At 41.5% G+C, this 23367-nt stretch overlaps 1 protein-coding gene across 2 annotated transcripts; it reads left to right on the forward strand.

Annotated features, from left to right (window-relative positions):
* Positions 1-469: 469 nt before the first annotated feature.
* On the forward strand, positions 470-19263 carry LOC147727430 (uncharacterized). 2 transcript variants are annotated; one of them, XM_086963114.1, is made up of 4 exons: positions 470-575; positions 13176-13247; positions 15617-15655; positions 18509-19263. In XM_086963114.1, the coding sequence occupies exons 2-4, from the start codon at positions 13188-13190 to the stop codon at positions 18887-18889; spliced, it is 480 nt and encodes a 159-aa protein (XP_086819240.1). In that variant the 5' UTR covers positions 470-575; positions 13176-13187; the 3' UTR covers positions 18890-19263. The 2 variants fall into 2 exon arrangements, with proteins under 2 accessions (XP_086819240.1, XP_086819239.1); XM_086963113.1 differs by lacking the exon at positions 470-575 and having other exon boundaries at positions 13171-13247.
* The last annotated feature ends 4104 nt before the right edge of the window (positions 19264-23367 follow it).

The following is a 23367-nucleotide window of genomic DNA, read 5'->3' on the forward strand; positions in this document are numbered from 1 at the left end:
CACAGAATTTAAAGATTTTAAATCAGCATTGAGTTATTTACGTGCACTCCAAGACCCTCGTTTTTGTTTTAATGTCACTTTTTATATCAAACGGGCAATTAATCTTAGGAAAGGTATGGTTTAGGTGGCACCTAGAATACTTTTTACTGTACCTCTATGGTTATGCTTTTATTTTGTGAGCGTCTTCTTTTATACTGTATTTTTATATGGTGGTGTGTACTTTTATGGCTGCTTTATCTGCCGAATAAAGAATTAAATCGAATCGTGCATCCTGAACGAAACTGAGCAGTGGTTTGTAAGAGTTAGTCACACCGGATGCAAAACTGCTGCAGATCATCAAGTGTGGGTGCTGAGGACAGACACCTATAACCATAACAATAGCATGTTTCCAGGATGTGGTATCGAACCAGTGTTTCTGTCGGTGATAATAGTGTCCCTGTTGGAATGCAGGTTTCACTGCACAGTATAAATATTGGAAGGCTGAGACAGTCACTGTAGGTCAAGGTGAGCACTCTAGTCACAAGGTGATCAAGAGACAGCGCAGCTGAGATTAAATTTCATCAGGGCCATTCAAGGTAAGTGGATTGAAACATACATTCAAATTAATTTCAGAGATTATTTTTCTTAATATTAATAGTTTGCCTCTCTGGTTTTTTTCTCTGCATCTACTGCACGTCTTTAATTTTAAGGTGTAAAAATGCTCTCAGCTGTTAAGTAGATGTTGGTTATTTGGAACAGTGTCAGATCTGGCCGCTCAGTTGTTATGTGGTTTTGGAAATGGGCGATACAAGCCGGACGAGGGGAGGGGTTTGGGCGGCATGAGGTAGTCGAGAGGCGAACACCACTGGGACAGAGCAGACACCTTCCCACCTTAATGCATCAGTTACAAATGCTTAAAGGTATGTGTGGCCAGACCCTAAATTATTGGGTCCCCTGAAAAATTTGATGAAGGGCCCGTGGGTCTGCCATATCTCACAAATATTCATTGGCCTTGGGCTCAATGGGCTCCCCCCCCCAAGGGTTGGGACGCTCCCAATGGTTGCCCCTCCAACACCGCACCATAGGGGCTGCAAGGGCCTGCGTTATGCCACTGCGTTTTACTCACCACCCCTGTGCCACACAATCACACACACACACGCTGAAAGATTTATTCACTGACCATGAACAGTCCCCAAAAGCCCCACAACCACAAGGTGGAACGTTGTGGCAGGAAAGTCTGTTGCAATAAACTGCTGGCGGATACTGGTGGATACTGACAGAAGCCATAAACTCCAGCACCCCAGAGAGGGGGGTGAGATAATTATTATCCCTGGTGAGATCCAATACTCAGTTCAGAATTCATTGGCCGCGATAAATACTCAATTTGCTATGCAGATGTTGGTGCTTTCCACACCAAAATCCATGCGCCGCAGTATTTCCATGCTTCTTCGGTAGTACATCTTGACAGTTTGATATATTTGCAAAATTCTGAGGGTGTGCAGCTTATCACAAATGGTAATCATTGGATGGGGCAAACTCTGTGCAACCTGTGATTCTGATTATCGCGCAAACAGGGCTCGGGCAGGGGCCATAATTATCTGGCTCGCTTTTAATCAAGTCCAGAAAAAAATAATTGGACAACGAACAGCCCTTGCTTCTATGATGTCTACCTCTTGACTCTGATTGTACTACTGAACCTCGACACTGACAATATCGAGATAGAAAAATATTGAGGACAGAATATCGAGGCGCAAAATATTGAAAGGTAAGTGCACATAGGAAAGTATAGATTTGATATTACTAAGACATATGTACTGTGTAGGTACATCTATGTGGAGTTAGACACAGAGGGCCCGATTCACAGAATGAACCTAAGACTCAATCCTAAACTTACTACTATTTTGGTATTCACCGAATGTACTTACTACTTTTGGCATTCACAGAATGAACTTACTACTTTTGGTATTCACAGAAGTTAGGATTTTGTCTTAAGTTTGTCTTAAGACAAACTTAAGACAGACTTAAGACAGACTTAAGACAGGCTTAAGTTAGGATTTTGTCTTAAGTCTGTCTTAAGTCTGTCTTAAGTCTGTCTTAAGTTTGTCTTAAGTCTGTCTTAAGTCTGTCTTAAGACAAACTTAAGACAAACTTAAGACAAAATTCTAACTTCTGTGAATACCAAAAGTAGTAAGTTCATTCTGTGAATACCAAAAGTAGTAAGTGCATTATGTGAATACCAAAATAGTAGTGAGTATAGGATTGAGTCTTAAGTTCATTCTGGGAATCGGACCCAGAAAATCTAGGCGTACTTACCTGTCGTTATTTTTTTCCGATAGTCTGTCCTCGATATTGTGCTCCCTCGATTCAGGGTTCACACCTTGACTTTCACAGCAATATCTATATCCAAAGGGGAATCCAAGATAGGGAATTTAAAAAGCAGACCAAAACTCCAAAATTAATTCACCACATAAAAGCAGCCTCTTAAATACTCACCAAAAACTTACCAAGGCTTAGCCAAAAGGTTCAAAAGTCCCCCAGCTTTGGGTGCCCACCAGCTCTGAAACAAAAAGAGTCAAGGGTCTAAACGAAAAACAATCTGAAACAAAAAAGCAAACAGCAAGAAATGCCAAAGCCACAAAGGCATCATTGGCTAGACCCCACTTCTGTGTGTGAACCTGAGACCTGACATTCCCAAGAAAAACACCACCACTTCTCAAGTGACTGCATGAGTTTTATTAAACCAGTCAGAAACCCAGAACAGATAAGGGGCGTAAAGATTTTTTTAAACGAAGAATAGCTCCCATTGTCAAGTTCAAGTTAATTTATTTGATTTAGATCTCCACTGAGAACCACAAATATTCAGTACATGATATAACATTTTAAACAGTTTTGTTAAAAAAGAAAGGTTTTCATTCTCATACAAAATTAAAATAGGTTTTAAAAATGTGTATAAATTGTAGCAGACAAACTCATTTAGCAGAGCCTTACATAGTATGATCAATTCCTGTACAGAGTTAATTCTACATTTTGTATAAATTGGTTGTAAAAACCTTTTTCTTGCGTTTACCACTGTCGCATTTGGGCAAGTGAACAACAAATGTTCCAAGTCCTGCTCCCCACACAATTTACAGATAATACTTGTTTTTTCTTTTGGTAGCCACCTGTATGTAACTGTTTTTAAAGGAAGTATCCCAAATCGGAGCAGCACAATCGATCTCCTGACCCCTTGCTTTAGATTAAAATTGATATACTGTTGTGTTTTCTTAAAGACTATAATTTCTGCGAAAGTTTTATATATAGACAATTTAGTGCAGTGTTGAGAGTCAAGATCAAAGCTGAGTCTTGGAGTAAGATGTTTTAAAAGGAGCTTCAGCTAGGCAGGTGTCAATGACTGTAACAAATTAATATTAACATTTAGATAACTTAAAAGCAGTTAAAACATTCCTTGAGAATACATGTTTTGAAGATTCTTTTTCAAATGTTTCTATTTTAAGTAGAGATCGAAGCGTTCCTTCTTCCGCATGGAGGAGGCTGTATGCCCATCTAATGATATTACTAATTCCTCTGGCATAGGAGCTGGTTAATGAGAACTCGAGGTGGAGAGCTTGTACCTGTACAGCTTGAGACACCTTTGTTAGCTTCCGTAAGATCTTCCCTTCTTTTAGGTCTAGAAAGTTCCATTGGCTTATTGGGATGTCTTCAAGAGCGTATGACAGCACTGGCGGAATCGTGGCGCTGTATACCTGAAGCAGAGAAGAAAAGTGTCTTTGTCCAGTTGACGCATATAAACGTGAAAGTGCCCTGACATGAACGTCGGATTTACGAGTCAGATTCTGGGTATGGAGCATATTTTGTCAAGATTTTCACAGTGGAGGAATGGACTTGCAAGCACTGGCCTACTTGTGGTGAGGCATCAAGTGATTAATTTGAGCCAGTGGTTTCTGGTGCTCAGCACCGGCACTTAATCACCAACTCCAGCACTTTTCATGAGCACCAGTTAAGGACACATTCATTGATGGTAGACACAGGAGATTAAGTGATTTTCCCAGGGTGTTGAGCCGACGCTGAGACTCAAACCTGGTTCCCCAGCTCTGAAGTCGGCAGCTCTAGCCATTACACCCCATCCTCTCCCCATTTTCACCGTTAGTAGTTGGTTCTGTTTTAGGCGGCACTAACAGGAGAAATGGGCTGGTGCAAGCTGCCGCCTGTCGAGAGCCCTGGTACTCATGTTACACTCCATGTAACCATTGGAGGCATCAGATATGTTCTGCACAATAATGAAGCCTATCCAAAGTGCCAAGTCCACATACACAACAGCTTCTCCCGCTGACAATACTGAACACAGAATAAAACCCTACTACAAAGAATGATTGAGAAGGTTTTTAAAAAACTAGATCGAAAACCTTCACCATCTCTGTCATGCTCTGGCTCTTAAAGGATGTCATGGGCCCTAATAAAAGCAAGGCAAATAGCCTCCCTGTCTTTTGCTCGGATGGTAGAAGACAGCAATAATTTCAGTTCTAGGCCCTGGCATCACTGCACCTGCTGCACCTATGATAGCTATACCCATATGGTCATGTCAGACTGTTGCTCCCTGGCCCTGTATATGGTGCATGAATTTCTCTGGGGTTTGGCATCATTTAAAGGTTAGTTGACTTGATTTAAGGTAAGAAGATTTCTAAACTTATTAGATCTCTATTCACAAAATGTTCAACTGGTGCACATAATATATATAACTGGACGCTGGCTACTTTAATGTGATCATGAACATTGGGTTATTTACTTTAGAAAAACATGGGGGCATGATTACCTAGATTGTAAATACGTTGTTCATTCACAGAAGTATATCTATTTATACATTTTGTTTTATGGATTTATATTGAGGACATGGGACCATATGTACACAGCCATTTTGCAGACACGTAATCTGCCTTGCGCAAAATCAACAGGTTTGCGGCTCCCAAACAGCTTTCTTTAATGTATAAAGCCCTTTTTGGGATTCAGTAACATGAGACTGAATCGCATAATGGGTTTGGAAGGGCAGAACAAATCGCTATTTGTAGGGGCGTCTTTAGAACGTCCCTTCAAAATAGCAAATCGTTGTGGTATGTATCAAAATGGTTTACAACTAAAATCCAAGTGCAAAACATTGAACATTTACCAAATCCTGAGGTGGGGTGGTAAAACATTTGCAAAAGGTAGGGAGTCGCTAAGAGAAAACTTCCTGTTTGAGAATGTAAAAAAAGGCTTGCTTGGGAGCAGGCAGTGGTCCAGGGGACCACAGAAAACTCTCAAACAAACTTTAAAAACAATCTTCTTAAAAGCAACCCCGTTTCCAATCAGGAAAGCAAGCGGCATTTAAAAACATTAATTTAAATGGCATCACAGTCATGGTGGTTTGCTGACCCAAGCAGATCATCATCCCTATAATGGCATCCAATTGTAATGGGTTGCAGTTTGCTACCTACCTCAATAAATATTGATAAGTTAGGTCAGATTGAGACCCACTACAATTCAGAATTTTGAGACTCGACCTATTAGAACATATGTTAATTTGCAAAATCATTTTCCATTCGCAAAAAGTTGGTGTGCAATTCGCAACAACTTTTTGGAAATGGAAATTTTTTATATCTGGCCCAAGTGTTTAATTTGTGCAAACGGTGGGAAAGGGATAAAAAAGAAGGAGGATGACAAGAGCAGTCCTCGGGACTCCGTGTGGACTCTCGACAGGTTTCCGGCGGGCCGCCATTAAGTGACAAAACGCTCACTAACAGGCCGCCCCACGGTATTCATGGGGTCTAGCTGGAATTAGCTAAAATTTTGTCTTACTCAGAAGGATGTAAGCACACTAAACCGTAAGTTCACAGTCTGGAACTTAGTTGAGTCTGGGACGGGTGCACCTTAGCGAGTGCAGACCTCCTGACTCAATCCACTTTGGTCCTGACGAAAACCTAACAAAGAGCAGAAAGGTTTAAACATGTTGACCATATTCACATTTTAACTTTGGTACTTTCCGGTCAATACACACCAGTACGAGTCCTTCACCTGTTTTTTAAATGAGACACATGACTCGAGAATAATAATAGTTAGGGAGTACATGTAGTGCACTTTTAATCCACTATCACCTTCACAACTCACAAAATCACCAGCTCTTCTGCAGTTGCAGGCGTCGCAGCACACCTGAGTGGCACTCGGTCACTCGGGTGGATCCCGATGATGAAGCATGTCACCAACCAGGTTGGTGAGTGAGGGGTGTATAAAGAAAATAATGTTTATCGTTACTTGCATCTCTTTCTCTCCAATTTAATCACTAGGACGCTGTGTCCTGGGGATACTCCTTCATTTGTTTTTGTAAATTCTGATCTCTCCACAGACTAGAGTTTTTGGAGAGATTGTAATTTGGAGTAATGTCTAATTTTTCCACGCAAAATTCAGTATAGGCGGCATTTCTTGGTCCTTGTAAATACTCCACACTGGGTAATGAGGAGAATTAGTTCCAGTAGGATAGCATGGAGTAGGATCCTCAACAATTGAATTTGCCTTTGACTGTACGTTTAGCATTTTCTCAGGGAAACTAATGAATTCCATTACCTCAACTCAGAATTAGCCCTACAGACTCAAAACATGACGTAGAAGGCATTGAACAACAAATTATGCGTACACATGATATAGAAGCTGTGTGTAGTGGAATAGGTGTATGCACAAACATGACCTTGCTACCGCAGATTTTTGAACAACTGAAAAAAATTCACAAATTTCATGAACTTTCATGGAATATAGATTTTTTTAATCAAGTAGCAAGTGACCAAAAATAGGTTTTGAGAGAGAGAAGCACAACAAACTTCCATTTTGCTAGCCAATTTATTGGCGAAATAACTTAAATATGTGACAAGTGGGAGTCTGTACCATGCCATCAGTGGCGTAGCAAGGTCAGGTGGTACCTGGTGCAGAAAATTTCTTGTCACCCCCGGCTTGTTAAAATGGCAGAAATATGTGTTTAAAACACATATTTTGCCATTTTGTCACCCCCCCCCCCCTCAGTGATGGCACCCGCGGTGAATCACACCCACCACAACCCCTTCCTATGCCACTGCATGCCATTCTCTTTTTTTATAGGAAGATCACGCAAGCATTGACACATCCAGATAAAGGAAGCTCTCATGCACCCATCACCTTATATAAGAATACATTCAGAAATGTGAAGTTCAGGGGCTGTCACTAAGGAAAAAACTTAGGTGCAGATTTACAAGAAAGTGTCGCATCTGTAGAGATGCCTCACTTTCCCTGCGCCACCCTAAGAAAACCTTGCGCCACCATGGATCAGCCGTATTTACAATAGTGGGCACCATGGCGCAAGGAGTGACAGATACATCAGGAATTCTGACGCATCTGTTGGGGAAAAAGTCATGCATTGCTGGAGTCATGTCACAAGCACGAGGCAACTCCAGTAATACATTTTGAGGCCTAATCCCACTACACTGCGTCACTCCTTGCACCTGCTTCAAGCAGGCGTAAGGTTTTGATGCAGTGGCTTCCTGGAAGATTTCACTACATCCCTTTTACGAGGCTTTCCTGTGTGGGCAGACCCACCATCCATACATTATACCTGAAGCAGGTATAATGTGACGCAGGGCTTTACAACATGATGCATCTCCCTAGATGCGTCACGTTGCAAATTGGCCGCATTTTTTACACCGGTGCTGCATCACAAAAGTCATGCAAGGGTGGGGCAAAGTGTTGCATGGGGCTTGTAAATCTGCCCCTTGGTTTGACGTCTGTAATACAGAGGTACGTGTTGAGACTCTGTAGAACTTGGATGTGGTTGACCACCACAAGAGCGGACAGGCAAAGGATCACCTATGCTGCCACTTGACCGTTGATACTTGTGTTTAGGAGATTATCTATGTCATAAAAGAAACTCCAATTTATTTGTCTACATCGCTGAAGCCTTGCGATGTAGGATGTCGCTTATTCAGTTCCATTGTTTCCCGGTGAAAAGTAGACGAAATCTGGACCAGTCATTTCCAAAGTCTTTACTGTCAACATTCCGAGCTTTAACCCTGGGGTGATCTATGTTTGCTTAACCCTTTGTAAGCTCCATTTCTGATACAAGATGAGTTATGTACCAAGGGCAGTGCCGTCTTAACACATGGGCACGCTGGGCAGTTGCCCGGGGGCCCCATGAGCATAGGAACCCCAAGCAGACCAGAATTTAACATACATTTTCTGTTGAACAATTTTATTTCTGTGAATAGTTGTGTAGGCAGGGCCTAGTGCACTGCTTTGCCAGGGGGCCTATATAGCTCCAGATGTGCCAGATACATTTTTGGTTGCAAACGTAGTGATTCACATCACAGGGTTTATGAAAGAAAATTATGTTTTGCCGTGAATTAAAATCTTTTTGTGATTCAGTAAAGCCTTTCTAAATCTGAAAATGGGTTTAATGGCTCATTTCAAACCACAAAGGGTTGTGAAAAGCCAGTCCCCTCCTATTTGCAATTCAGAATGTGATGAAATAATGGTTTGTGATTGCGCTTGCAGTTGTAAACCATTCCAATGGTACTGCCTTTTCAAAGGAGGTGGCAACTGATTTCTAAAGGGGAAACTGAAGCTGTGGGAAAGTTTACTAAAATAGCGTTGTGCTTCATCGGTGTGGGGGTTATGGGGAGGGGGAGGTATGGTCCAGGGTCTTTTGTCTTACCAAACAGAATGTTATGCTTTTTAAGCAGTATTGATTTCTCTAAGAAAACTGAGCTTTTTAAAAAGAAAAGGTTTACTGTTTGGGAATGTAATCATAGAGAAGGTAGTCTGCTATTCCTTGCAAGTCATCATCCCTGAGCTTGTTGTCAATCACAAGGATTACAAATAGTGACCTGCTTAATTAACATTTATTAGGCAAATAATTCTGAGACCCCCTGTGATTGGAATTTTTGTTGTGAGGTCGTCTATTTGTTCATAGGTTTTATTGCAAAATTAAAGATTTGTTGGAAAACGTTGGCGTGAAATATGCGACCACTTTTTTACAACCAGTCTGTTCTTTCATCTGGACCTACATTCAGCAACACAGTGAAATAAGCAAGTTGCATATAAAATAAGAAACGAATGCTGACAACATACCCTACTGATTTAAGCGTCACAGGACGTTGAAGTGAAAAATTTGCTAATAGATTCCACAACATCTGAGCAAAATGCTTTAAAAAAGATTTTTGTAAACACTTGTGAGATAAAAGGTTGGGGCAGTCTATGATCCGTTACCTGGGAGAGGGATGAACTCAGAAAATTATGTTTCTGATTCACAAAGGTACACTTATGTGTAAGTTTAGATTTGTTGAAGTAACTTTACTACTTTTTGAAATTCACAAACTACGGGCCTCATTTATGAAAAGTGTTGCATCTCTGCGTGAAAACAGCGATCAGACACTTTTCAGTGTAGTAGTAAAACTTTTATTTGCCCTGGACCAGGACAAATTCCTGACTGAGTCTTGTTTGTTGCCAGTGTCAACAGTGGCGGCTGGCATGTGCTGAGAGTAGTGAGGCGGGGGTGCAAAAAAAATTAAATAAATAAAATACACTTCACTTCAGACGCAATGTCCTCCTCTACTGGTTGCCTCTCTTCCAGGCAGGTTCCAACGCAGGACCCAACCAACGTCCCTACCCAATCCTGGGGCTGCTTCCACCAGCATGAGAGTAGTGGTAGGACTGGAGGAGTGTCCTCACTCAGCGCTCTCAAGAGCACTGAAGGCCTGCACTTTCTCTAACCCAGCTGTCTAAGACAGCTAGGTTAGAGAAGTTTAAAAAGCGCATGTCTGACTGCCTGTGGTAAGACAGCCGGCCAGATAGACAAGTGCATTTTAAAGCGCACATCTCCCTGCTGCTACTTGTTAGCACTGTCCCCACCCATTCCTGTTACTCAGTTTGGGACAGGTCGGTTGCTGTAAAATACAATGGTAATAAATAAACGTTATTATCATTTGTTTTCAGCTCTGGACTTTTCTTTGTAGGGCGACGCTCCTCCGCTCAAATGGAAGAACCGCCCCTGAGTTTCAATGCCTAATAAAATGGTATGGGCACATGGCAGTGAAATATGCTGCAGACTTGGGAACAGCTTAAGCAGTGACCCCAGGATTATGGGGTGAGCAAGAATTTCTCCTTTATTTGCATTGTATATGGTTCCTCAAAAACAAAATGAATGATTCTGTTTTCTTTTTTTTTTTACCCACCATGAAGAAATAGACAAATTCTGGCAATCAAAAGACATTGGCACTACTGAATATTGACCACCGGAATACTATGGTATAAGAATATTAAGAATATCGAAGACAGAATATCAAAGGAGAAATATCGAAACCTAAATGTATATAGGGAAGTATAGATTTACTATGCTAACTCCCCATCTATGTACCCTGAAGATATATGATATATATATATATATATATATATATGTGTGTATGTATGTAAATGTATTGTATTTGTATAGCGCGAACAGTCACCCGTAAGTATCCCGGCGCTTGTACTCCTACCACAAGGGAACCCCTCCTGGCGCTTTTCCTTGTGAGGTGTCCACTCCTGGGCATCCCATGGTGAAACCAGGCATCCCTTGTGTATCGGGGGCCGTTGTGGAGACTAAGCAAGCTATTGCCCAGAGTTGCAGCGTGGGGCCCATGCTTAGATTCAGCACTGAGGCGAGAATATCCAGTCAGAGGAATTTAAGCCCGATCCCGCCGAGGTGGGAATCGAACCCTGGTCCCTGGCCAGCACTCTGCATCAAGGTCTGCCGCTCTAACCATTGAGCCACACTTCTCCACTATATATATATATATGTGTGTATGTATGTATGTGTGTATGTGTGTATGTATGTATATATATATATATATATATATATATATATATATATATATATATATATATATATATATATATATATATATATATATAAAAAGATATGGAGATATAGATATATATATATACCTTGGCGATATACATATATATAGATGTGTGAGAAAGTCTGGTCCTCGACTGAAATGCATTACATTGGTTTTATACTAGAATAAAAACATTGTGGTTTAAACCTGCATCCTGCATCCTGTGTCAGCGCCTGTTCAATACTCCATGAACAGGTTATATATATATATATATATATATATATATATATATATATATATATATATATATATATATATATATATATATATATATATATATATATATATATATATATATATATATATATATATATATATATATATATATATAACGCAAAGGTACATATATATACACCTTAACCCTGGTATCTGGCTTTCAAAATTAAATTATGATCCCTCTTGAAGCTTGATGCTGACTTTGCCTCTTCTAAGATTGCTAAAACCGTTCTGCCTGAGAAATTTTGACTGTTGGCTATCTTGACAGTTCATCAGCAATATTTTGATTTTCTTTAATGTTAAAGTGTATACCCCCTTTAGGGTTTATAATGTCTTTTGAGCCTTTTCAACAAACCTCTCCAGTGTTGTGATTGTATTACCCAAAGGAGTGCTTTTGGCTATAGCTTGACAAGATACACAGGGCCCAATTAGGAGTCTGGCGGTACTGCGGCGTGACCGCCCCACCGCCAAACCAGCAAGAGAAGTGGCCCGCCGTATTATGGCTTTTTAGTCAGTGGTGGGCGGTTCCTTCGGTGTTCCCATGGCTGTGTCTATAAACAGGCACCGCAATGGGAACGTCAAAGGAAGTTCCAGCACAGAATGGACTGTGAAGTCCATGATGTGCTGGAACTGGGAGTGCATGCACACAGGGGGCACAAGGCAGTGAGGCCCTGTAGCCCACCCCCCTTTTTTTTCTCACGGTCACTGTTTTCATGGATGAAAAACCCCTATGAAATCAGTGGCAGTGAGGAAAGTCGTAATATGCTTGATGGGACCGTGGCGGTCTAGCAAAGCATATTACTGCCTCAGACCGCCGCACCAACGACAGGGAACAGAAGCTCCCTGGGAGAGACGGCTGTCCTAAGCAGCACGAGCGCCATGATCATAATGTGGTGGTCGAAAGACTGCCATTGCCGCCCCACCATGAGTCTGAAGGTCCGAGGACGGCCAGACCCGTAATTAGGCCCATAGTTCCATATGAAATACATTTTCCACAGACAATTGAACTTCCTCTATTGTTCTGCTTGTGTGAGGGCGGATATCATTTTTGATCGGCGTTCCCTTGAGTTCCTGAGTAGGGATATCACTTTAATTTTCTGTTTGCTGCAGATGTGTCATTTCAGTCAAATCCCTCCCAATCCTGCTTCTATGATTCACGTAGAGTGAGCCTAGCCGCTCCTGCTTACCAGCACGTTCCACTAAGCATTGGTGAATCAGCCCTAATCCAAACTTGATTCCAACTGGCATCGCTTGGACCTGTTTCCGTCGGAGCCCTAAGTCTCTGTATCACGAGTGACGCAGGCAGGACCAGGAGCGCAGTGTCAAAAAGCGCTTATTTCACCCAGGCTCTCTACACACTCTTCACGGAGCTCTGGAAGATTTTCTGGAAGAGCTCCCAGTACCACAGTTCGATCCCACAAGGAAAAGGGGCTGTTTTGTGAAGCAGGTAAATGGAAGGAACTAGTTATAATTTAGGAAAAAATGCTTATTTAGGGGAGGGGGTTCATAAATTGCCTCACACCCTAATATTGTAGGTAGTATTGTTATGGCTCTGCCTCTGCAGCTAAAATCGATTCATTTAACTTCACTTCAATGCTGGGTATGCCCATAGCAGCCCTAATGTCAGCACGTTCTGATATGGCTTCCGACACCGGGCAAATTAATTCTCTCAGTAAAATATGCGATGTCACCAAAACAAGATGGCGCCCAAAGTAATACTTTTTCGCGCCTCAGGCTATCTTGGAATATAGTAACTAAAAGGGAGCAGCACTGTGAGCCGTCTGTACTCCGGAATCCTGGGAAATCTGTTCCCAGCAATCCCGACGACAAAAAATCCGGATAGGTGTTTCCAGGGAGATCAGTTCGTAAGGTGACACATTAGTCGCTGTAAGAACGCAGAGAACAACCTTCGGGAGGGTATTTGTTTTTTGTGATGAAAATAAATGTACTTAATTCCTACGGTGCACGGTGGGTGTTTCACAGTCCATAATGAAGGACAGCTGTAGTCGAATGCCGGTTAATCCAAACGTGTTTCTAAATACTTCATTTTTGTTTCAGGCAGTTCACCATATGAAGATGCATCTCTCCTGTGCCCTCGCTCTTCTTTTGATTGCCCTGCATTGCACACAGGTAAATATGCTTGAAATACTTATGCACATGTAACAATTACAAAGTGTCGTGCAATGTTCTATAATGAGGCTGGTGTTAGGCAAGAGGTGGCTTGACGTTTTTGTGGCTGACAGTGATGTGCCTGTGGTTGGGATAAGTGGAGACCAGTCTAACGCTGCAGACCGCACCCTAGCTCTAATTATCCCAAAGGGCTTTGTGGGCACCCTTGCCTCTATATCATCTCATTCACAGGCAGAGAACTTCATTTAAAAATGGTCTAGTAGATAAATGCTCAGGCCTGTAACCATGTGACTTGATATCTTATCGTAATGCCTACAATTAAACAAATTGTGTGCTCTTGGGCAAATCACTGCATCTCCCTGTGCCATAGTTCCATTATCTGCCAAGTGTTTCATAGTCCATTAAACAAGATACAATCCAGCATTCAATACTCTTCATATAAGGAACATCTACATATATATTGTATCAAACATCTCCCCTTTGGTCACATATGTCCATGTAATGGTATGTATTAAAAAAACACTCACTTACTTGGTTAAAAAGTCTACTACAAAGTCCACGTGAAGTTTGGCTCAACCTGATGCATTGGGCATCTAATAGGCATACAACTGTGTTACTTCTTCCTGATGGTTTCATACTATTTAGCTCAGTTTACTACCCGGTTCTTCTGGAGGGGCCTGCTTCTGCAACCAAGATCAACTAGACAGCTCTTACCTGGTTCTAACATCTCTTCTTCAAAAGATACATTTCCCAACTGAGCGGGGGGGGGTGAGGCTGCTGCCCCCCAACTTATGCCACTGTCTCTGGGAAAGTCACTACTACAACAAAGACACGCAGTTGCATTTGCATATGACCATCCAGTCCCATTCCTTCCAGCATCAGCCCCATCCACACTGGCATTGATCTTCGGTTGAAGTGAAGCTGGCTACAGCTAAACACAGCCGATGAAGAAACCTTTCTCTTGGACACAGGGGTGGATTACCCCTTTTGGATTTGACTCGATCCCCTCACTTTGACCAATCCAACACTTTACTCACCTGAGGACTTAACAAAACCAATTGTGACTTGAGGCCCAAAGCGCTCTTCGCTGGCTAGCTATCCGGTTCTGCACCATCTTAAAACATGTCTGCCAAACTTTGCAGGCATGTTTGCCCTCCACAGCCTCACAGTACAAGAGTATTAAGCGGTGGCATAGCAAGGGTGTCAAGGGCATGCTGAAGGTTTTAGTCTAAGGATACTGTGGGTGGGATCTATTGGGAATTATCAGCCTGATTCATCATTGGGAAGTTTTGCAAGTCTGAAATAGCGATTCATAAGGAATCGCTATTCCAGACTCGCAAAACGGGATTCATGTAAGAATAGCAATATTTTTTGCGATTCCTACAGATTCCTTATTTGCGATTAGCTAATTGCTAATCGCAAATAAGGAATAACTCCCCATTCATTCCTATGGGCCTAAAGGCCCATAGGAGTGCATGGGGAGTCATTCCTTATTTGCGATTAGCAATTAGCTAATCGCAAATGAGATTGCGATTTCAAGGGTGCAGGGGTGTCCAAAGGACACCCTGTAACACCCCATAAATGTTAAATTACACAGATGTTACACACACACATGTCCAAAGGACATGTGTGTGTGTAACATGCAACTTAGAAAAATGCTTTTAAAAGCATTTTTCTAAGTTTTCGCTATTTACCACGAGGTTTGACCTCGCGGTAAATAGCGGCCCAAAATTGCGAATTCGCAATTTTTAAATGTTTCAAGAATAGCATTTAAGGAATCTCTAATAGAGATTCCTTAAATGCTATTCCTCGCAAATTTGAGAGTTCTTAAATAGCGACTTTTGCATTTGGGATGATTAAACCCAAATGCAAAAATTGCTCTTGCAAAGGCCAGATTCTGAGAATCTGGCCCTTTGCGAGCGCAATTACCTTTCATGAATCAGGCTGTATGTGCCCAATCTTCTTTAATTTTACACTAATATTTTCCAAATTTCTTGTGGCGTTACCCCCAAATCCGCTGATTGCACTTCAATCTCTGCTTGAAAGACAGTTCTATCCCAAGGGCAGCCATTTATAGAGTCAAGGGTAAAACTTGGTGGTTAAAGGAAGAGCCATTTTGTGCAGGAAAGACGTCAAATAGAGACAGCAACATCATTGAATTAATAGCGTGTGGGTTGGGGTCTCCCCTTTTTATTCAATATGGCATTATTGGTTTATGCTTACCGAAAAATGATGCAAGACCTGGTTTTGGGAGTGGCCGCCCAAAGCAAAGGAAGATTGAAGAGCATAGAGGGATTGACGCGAATGTCACACAATAAAAATAAAATAATTCAAAAGCTGACTGACTTTTGTCCTGCTTTGTTTTTTAGATCCACAGCACCAGCCATCACCGGAGACGACGCCCATGTGTAAGTAGATATTTTTATTTTATTAGAGGAAAAGACAAGGACATGATTGTTACCTTCAAAAACGTGAATTCTCAATAATAAAATTCAGTCAGATTTTCTGAATATCCACGAAGATTATAAATGCAGTAAATGTACACATATGATGAATTTCGACGCAGTTTATTCGCATATGTACTGCTCATTCCGAAAACAAGAATAGATTTTACTATTTGGGGGAGTTGACAAGCCTACGCTTACTCCAAACCACAGCCATGCTTTCACCCTCATTATAATAAATAATATCATAATGTTAGCCCTACACCTCTAACTCGTCCCTTTTACCAGTCTGCAGGCTTGGGAACACCTCATACTGAAATCTCGCAAAGTTGTCTTCAGGGTAAAGTGCTGTGGTCGCGTGTGATTTTTGGGCATTTTCCTTTCTGAAGGGCCCATGCAATATTTATACTTTTTGAGCCATATTCAGATTAAGGTGATGATTTTTATACAGGTAGAGAAAATACATATTTAAAAATATTTTAGTAAAAAGTGCATAATCTCACCCAGTCAGTCAGTCAGTCAGTCAAAATACACTTTATTCGATTTTTGTTAAAATCATAAAAGGCAAGAGAAATACATACATTGAAAAACATTAAAAAATACCCACAATTCATTTTGTTTTTACACATTGTCCGTAAAAAGAGTCACTTAATTAATCACCATGATATATAAAATGGAATTACAATTGATATATTGGTTTTTAGTTTAAAAACAGTACAGTTCTAGGGATTTTGTTTCTTCCTCTGTATGCGGCTGTTAGAAAACTTGCTACACAAAAAGTGACGTATGCATCCGGTAATCTTTGAAGATAGAGCAAGGCTGGTCTCACTTGTATGAAGCCAAGAGTTTTCAGGAGGGGAATTAGATATTTTCTCCTCTCCGTGTTGTAAAATGCACAAAAAAACAGAAAATGGAGAGTGTCCTGATTGGAAAACTGGTCACACTCACAGGGTGGTGCATGCTCCGGTTTACCCCACGTAGGGAAGGTGCCTAGTGAATAATGGATCAAATTCAGTCTAAATCTAGTTAGCAAAAATCTGTGCAAGGGTTTAGAAACATATTGCAGGTATGGTTCCATCGAGGGGGAAGAGGACAAAACCAAGTGTGCTCTTACTAGTGGTTTATTAACTTCAAACTCCTCTCTCTCTAAGCGTGTCCTCCCCTGGAATTCCTTCTTAATCCATGCAATATCCGCTTTCCTAATTATTGACGGTGTTGTATATAGGTCAGGTCTCCCGAGGGCAGTGAATGATGACTTTATGTATCTCAACCAGGCTATTTTCATTGCCCCCTCCCTTGCAGTCACATCTTTAAGAATTGTGTGGTTTAGAGACAACTCAGTATTTAACCAGGTATTGGCCCAAAAAAGTAAAGGGGCCAATTTCAAACCATCTATAATATAGGGTAGGCCAACTTCTTCATGTATGGAGTAGGTAGGTGTAGAGTTTGGAACCGACAAGATTCTTCTAATAAGCTTGTTTTCTACCCTCTGCATACTGTCCAGATTGGCATAACCCCACAATGCTGCACCATATGAGGCATAATCTCACCCTTTTTTTCCTTAGTTGGTACAATTAAAATGTAAGGGCTTACAACAGATATGATAATTTCTGAATCTGACAAATTGAAAAATTACTCCCTTTAGCACAATATATCTCTTTTTCAACTATGCAATGAGTGTAGAATATTGTGCTGACCCACGCTTTATCCTCGAGCAATAATGCTTTCACTCGACTGTTACTTATGAAGTGAGCCATTATCTTGAAATTGTGTTTTTTTCTTTGCAAATAACGCAGCAGCCAAATACTTTATATAAAACCATTCCCACTAATAGAGGGGAGAGGCATTGTCAATTAATCCAGACACTTAGGGGCCCATTAGGATGGCGGGCGGCCACACAGCAAAGACCCCCTACCATATTATGATGGCTGTGGGGTCCATGGCGGACAGAAAGACTGTCCGCCGCCTTTCTGCCCGATCGACATGTCAATCGGGCGGAAAAGGGTTTAATATGTGGCGGTCTCTGCTAGACACCGCCAGCCATATTACAGTGGGGTCGGAAACATGCCAATGCCGCCACGGAAAGGCATGCAGAGTTTTCTTACGGGGGGCCGTTGCAGGCCCGCAGGGACTCTGGGGGGTGGGGGGTGCACATGGGGGGTACCTATGGTATCCCTCTGCATTATCATGGGCATGGTGGCAGTCACTTGTGCAATACAATGCATGCAGTGCCGTCCCAACATTGTGGCGGGCGGCGCTGAGAGCACCATCCACCACAATGCTGGGAATGGAGGACTCACCGCCACGGTGGCGGTGGCATCCTAATCGTCGGGGTGGGGTCGCAGCACCACAGGTGGTCGGTCCCAGCTCCGCTAGGGTGGCGGGCGGACATCCTAATGGCCCCCTAAATCTCATGAGACACGCCCCTTGCCACATTTAACAATGGCAATGAATGCAATATTACTTTCAGTGCAGCTGTATATTTTGTGGTGTCCAGAATAGGCCCAGGAGGGCTAGCCACGTCTATTTTTTAGGATTGCCACTAGTTATTTAATCGAGCTTCATTTGGATTTGGGGTATTTAAATGTATCTTATGTGGATATCCTGAGACTCTGTCATGTATGTAGCAGCCTCCTAGATCTACGCTGGACAATCTATCAATGTATGATGCAATAATATTTACTGCAATATCCAATGTATTTCACCTTTTATATATTATCTTTAGATGGTGGAATAGTCATAATGCTTAAAGAACCTAAAAGAAATAAGAAGCAAAATATTTTATGAACATTTTCGTTCAAATTTATTATTTTACAGATAAAACCACCAGTACCGACCATCCCAACAACTACACAGAGGCCAACAACACCAGTGGTGACTACAACCACAATTGAAAAGACAACTACAACAACAAGGACAATTCCAACCACAGTTACATCACCAACAACAGCTTCATCGTCAACTCCAAGCACGTCATCGAGAAGCACATCAACAACAGCTTCAACAGCGAGTACATCCACAGTGCCAAGTACAGCTTCAACATCAACACCAAGTACAACATCAACAACAAGTACAACATCAACAACAAGCACCACGTCAACAACAAGCTCCACGCCAGCAACAAGTACAGTCTCAACAACAAGCACAACTGCAACAACAACTCAAAGTACGACAACCGCCAACAGGGGGGATGTGTAGCAAGAACTTAATCCCACGCCACAGTCAGGTTTAAGACAATCTTGATAAACTGGTGAGAATGTGGCAATCTGTTCTAATACATGGGATTACACAAACATTGGACAGCTGTAAAAATATATATTCCGCAGGCCTAGGCTGGATTATTTATTCTATTTACAGACTTGATCAAGCAGCTACTTTCTCTAAAAAATTATTTCACCTGGTAGGACAAGCTAAAGCAACACTGACACCAGTATTCCCTGCATTTAGATAAAGAACTGGGAATATACGCTCTTCTTCTACAATGTGCTTAATTTAATTCATCCCGGAGCACCAAACAGCTCAAGTGCATGTGTGAGATCCGTTGTGTCGTCTGCTCTAGGATGACGTGTTTCCGTGCCTTTATTGCATCTTTGAATCTTGCCGCTGCTGATTGTTGCTGCAATGCTGTTTATAGACTTCGTGTTTATGTCTGTTATTAAAATGAAATAATGTTTAGTCGTTGTTGAGTTTTCTAAATGTTGTCAATATGTTTGTCTAGCAATTTGAATCAATTGATGCTTAGAATTATTGGGAACAAAATGGCTTCCTGCCGAGAATGTCTAGTAGATGGAGAAGAATTTAGAAGTTTCTTTAAAGTTGGTGAACTATTATGCCTGTTGAAAACACCAAAACTAGACATAAATGGCTCAGAAAGCCTTCAATCAAACACTTCCCTCGTGAGCAAAATGAGCGAGAAGTATGAGACAAACCAACGAATTCACTGCATAGAAACTTAGGGGCAAATTTACAAACAAATGTCAACACTGCCCTCCAACATTTTTAAAATGCAGAGATGCGCCTATTTACAAAACTACAGCGCATCCCTGTGTTTCCCCTAGCACTGGTGCAAAAAAAGCTGCCTAGCACCAGCGAAGGCACCCTGCAACCATGTTGCAAGGGTGTCTGCGCTGCAGGGGCGATTGTTTATGTGCAGGAAGGGACATCTTCCTGTACATAAACCAGTGTTCACAGCGATTTGCTCTTTCTATGTGTGCTGCAGAATGCAGCACACAGAAAGAGGAGAAAACCAGGAGAAATTAATAATTATCCTTATATCGCCATTCTGGGACCAGATAGTACCTGGTCTTAGTTTTTGGCGCTGCCCCAGTCTTGGAAATCTGGGGCAGCGTAAAAAAGCAATGGGTCTTGTGTTGGAACGCCCACATCAACACCCATTGCCCGCCCCTTTGACACAGCAGACTGCTGTGGAGCGTGGCATATTTACAAGGTGATGTTAAGCCATGTTAGGTAGCTTAGGGCCATCTTCTAAATATGGGGAATATCGCAACACAACCGGAGCATCAAAAAAAGTGACACTCCGGTGGCAAAAGGGGCTTGTAAATATACCCCTGATTCTCTATTAAGAACCTATTGGACATCGGAATGGAAATAGTGCAGCATAGGACAATCTACAGTGCAGTGAATGGTGATCGTTTGAGTATGATGGCCAAAGGACTAGTGGCGTCAATCTTGCTCTTACATCTCACTGGTTTTTCAAAGCATAGCTGATGAAATGCTCCCTTTAATACTGGAAGCACAGATGGGTATGTAGGGCATACTACTAGTATAGTTTAACCACTGTCTCCTGGACCCGGCCTCAGTTAATCTGTCACCAGCTCTTCGATTCCATCTCCTGGCCCTGGTGGGGGCACTCAGGATTTGATATTTTTACTCAATCTGTTTAGTGTCTATATTTTGGCAAAACTCTTACACAATTTAATGTTTCTTCTGTATTTAATAACTTGCTTGTCAGGTATTGAGCAAAGTATGTTTAGAACATTCTAAGGAGAGTGTTTGTCTGTGGCACTGATATCATGCAAACATTATACAGTGCAAAGAGAAGGAGCTGTCCTTAAATTTGGTCCAAGCCTGTTCCTTCACTCAGAGCCACTAGATATTTAAAACCTGCTCCAAGAGAATACTCAAGTTCATGTTATGGGCCACTTTCCCAATTGAGCAAGTTTAGAGACTTTAGACCTGAAGTAGGAAGAGTTTTTGCACTCACAAAGCCTCCTATTTGCATAACCACAGTCATTTTGGCCACAAAAAGAAAGTTGCAAACTACTAAAGATATTAACCAAATTAGAAATGTCTTTCCAACACACAAAGTACACTTTGCGACCTACTACAAAATCGCAAAGAAAAGGGGGCATCAAAGGGTGGCCTCTCCTTTTTGCAATTCAATGAGGAAGGTATCAGTGATTTGCAATCCCAATTGCAGCTTCAAAACATCCGAAAGGGGTGGTATGGTGGGCAGTTAAATATACACAGAGTAAACCTGGTAACCCTCAAGATCTGAGTCTGAACCATATACATTTACCATGTGAATCTGTCGGAAGCAGAGTTTTTCTTCTTGATGAGGGGTTCAAGGAATCCTCTTAACAAGTTAAAACAAGTTATGTATTGACTGTATTGGCAAACAACACACCACTTAATAGAAACAAACTATATTTAGAAATGTAAGGCAAAAAATGAATCACATATGGGTGTTCCATAAAGGTGAAAAACAGCGTGGTGCCCATGAAAGTGAGGTCACAACAAAACAGATGGTGAACTTGTATTACATAATATGAGCTTGTAATGTATTGTATCCACAACCAAAGGACAAACAATCAACTCATTATTTTGCCCTTAAACAGTCAGCTAGCATGAAGGTCATGTTCTATTTTAATGTTGACGTTTCGACCCATGTATGTATACTTAAAAGCTGGGTCTTCATCAAGCCAACAGAGCGGGAACAGCCTTGACACCATTCCTGATCTGATTCAGTAAAATATTAAAAACCTGGCTATTTTTAGGTCAAGCATTTAGGTTACTGGCCTCTGTCCTCCAGCACTAGGAAACCTTACAGGTAGCTATTCACTATACAAGAATAAATAATAAAAATTATAGTCGTGATTTGGGCACAAACTGGATTTTTAGTGCCAAACGGAATATGAGTAGTGTGCAAATACAAAATATTAACTAAAGAAAAAACCCAAAATGCATGCACCAGAAGTTATGACCTTTTTGCATTCCGGGCATTGTGCATTGCGCACATTTCACAGCTGTTTACCTGCACACATATCACCAGGTAATACCTGAAGGAATATTTCCTTATTGTGTTATTCCCCATTTGAGCTTTGTAATCCAGTATAGAGCAATAATAGTATGAATAACGAATAAAGGCATTTCTATAGCGCACAGCTACTCAAAAGAGTGTCCCAGCACATCAAAGCCCAATGGAGTAGACCTCCCCTACCAGCTACAATTGGAAGAGGGGACAACAGAAAGAGAGGGCCGAATACTCGCATTTATTGGTTGAAAAACAGAGTTTTGAGACGCTTCCTGAAAGTAGCTAAATCTGTCACTGCTCTCAACTGATAATTACTGGGAGGAGTATTACAGCATCAAATAATGGTCACTGCAGAATGAGACTCTTTGTGTTTCCCTAGAAAATGTTTAAACTACATTTTGAACAGAAACAAAGAAAGAGAGGGACTCCTTCAAAACCATGAGATAGGGTCACACAGACAGGCACACTGTAAAAGTTCCCCGGGGCATAAACTAAGATGCAATACGCAAACATACAAACATATATCATTCATTAAATATAAAAAATATAAAAAAATGATAAACACATATACAAAAACTAATTTAATATGCACATCATGATTCAAAACATATAAATAAACGCCAAAACAATCCATCAATGTAAAAATGTAAATGCCCGAAGGGGCACCACTAGAGGCCTGGGTGTGGGCGGTCAACAAATGGGGTGCTGCGGAGGAAGAGGTGCTCCGGTCTGAAGAAATTAAAGGTATCCGCAAACACGCCATATCCATGCAGTGGGCTATCCTATTACATTTGTTGAAGCAGGAAATAGTGGAGGAGCCATTTTTGCCGACTAATCGATCCCCCACAGCAGAGGCGCACCACGTAGTTGCCCGATGCCGTCCCTCCGCAGAGTTGATGACCAGTGAGGCGGGGTTAGAAGTCGAGGATATACAGTACATATAGCACCCCCAGACCAACAACCCAATCTCCTCCTCCCAACGCACACGCAAGTCACAGCTTAATTCGGATGCATCAGCTTACCAGTCCCAATCGTGCGATATTACCTCAAGCACAGTGTACCCGAGTTATAGTCACCCCGTTTGAAGAGTTCAGATCCTTATCCCCAGTATAGCAAAAAGTAAATCGTAGGGCTTGCATTGCACCCTAGTGCTTAGCTCACAGGACATACTATTGGCAATCTCCCACAGACTCACACTTCACACCAGTATTCCTTCCCACGCCGGCAATGGCACTTAAGTATATGATATGTTTGTCGAATACTGATGTGAGGCAATACCAAATGACATGATGTATAATTTGAATGTTGTTTATCCCCGAATAAATTGTAAAGTATGCACTGTGTGGAAATCAGAAATGCCAATAAAAATGATTTTACAAAACAAAAATATTTCGAAAATGAT

The sequence above is a fragment of the Lissotriton vulgaris genome, chromosome 3_1 (assembly GCF_964263255.1).
Source record: "Lissotriton vulgaris chromosome 3_1, aLisVul1.2, whole genome shotgun sequence".
Taxonomy (NCBI): Eukaryota; Metazoa; Chordata; class Amphibia; order Caudata; family Salamandridae; genus Lissotriton; species Lissotriton vulgaris.

Coding starts and splice junctions, on each gene's coding strand:
- LOC147727430 (XM_086963114.1), top strand. CDS start 13,188: ATGAAGATGCATCTCTCCTGTGCCCTCGCTCTTCTTTTGATTGCCCTG. Junction 13,248..15,616: donor TTGCCCTGCATTGCACACAG/GTAAATATGCTT, acceptor TTTGTTTTTTAG/ATCCACAGCACCAGCCATCA. Junction 15,656..18,508: donor ACCGGAGACGACGCCCATGT/GTAAGTAGATAT, acceptor ATTATTTTACAG/ATAAAACCACCAGTACCGAC.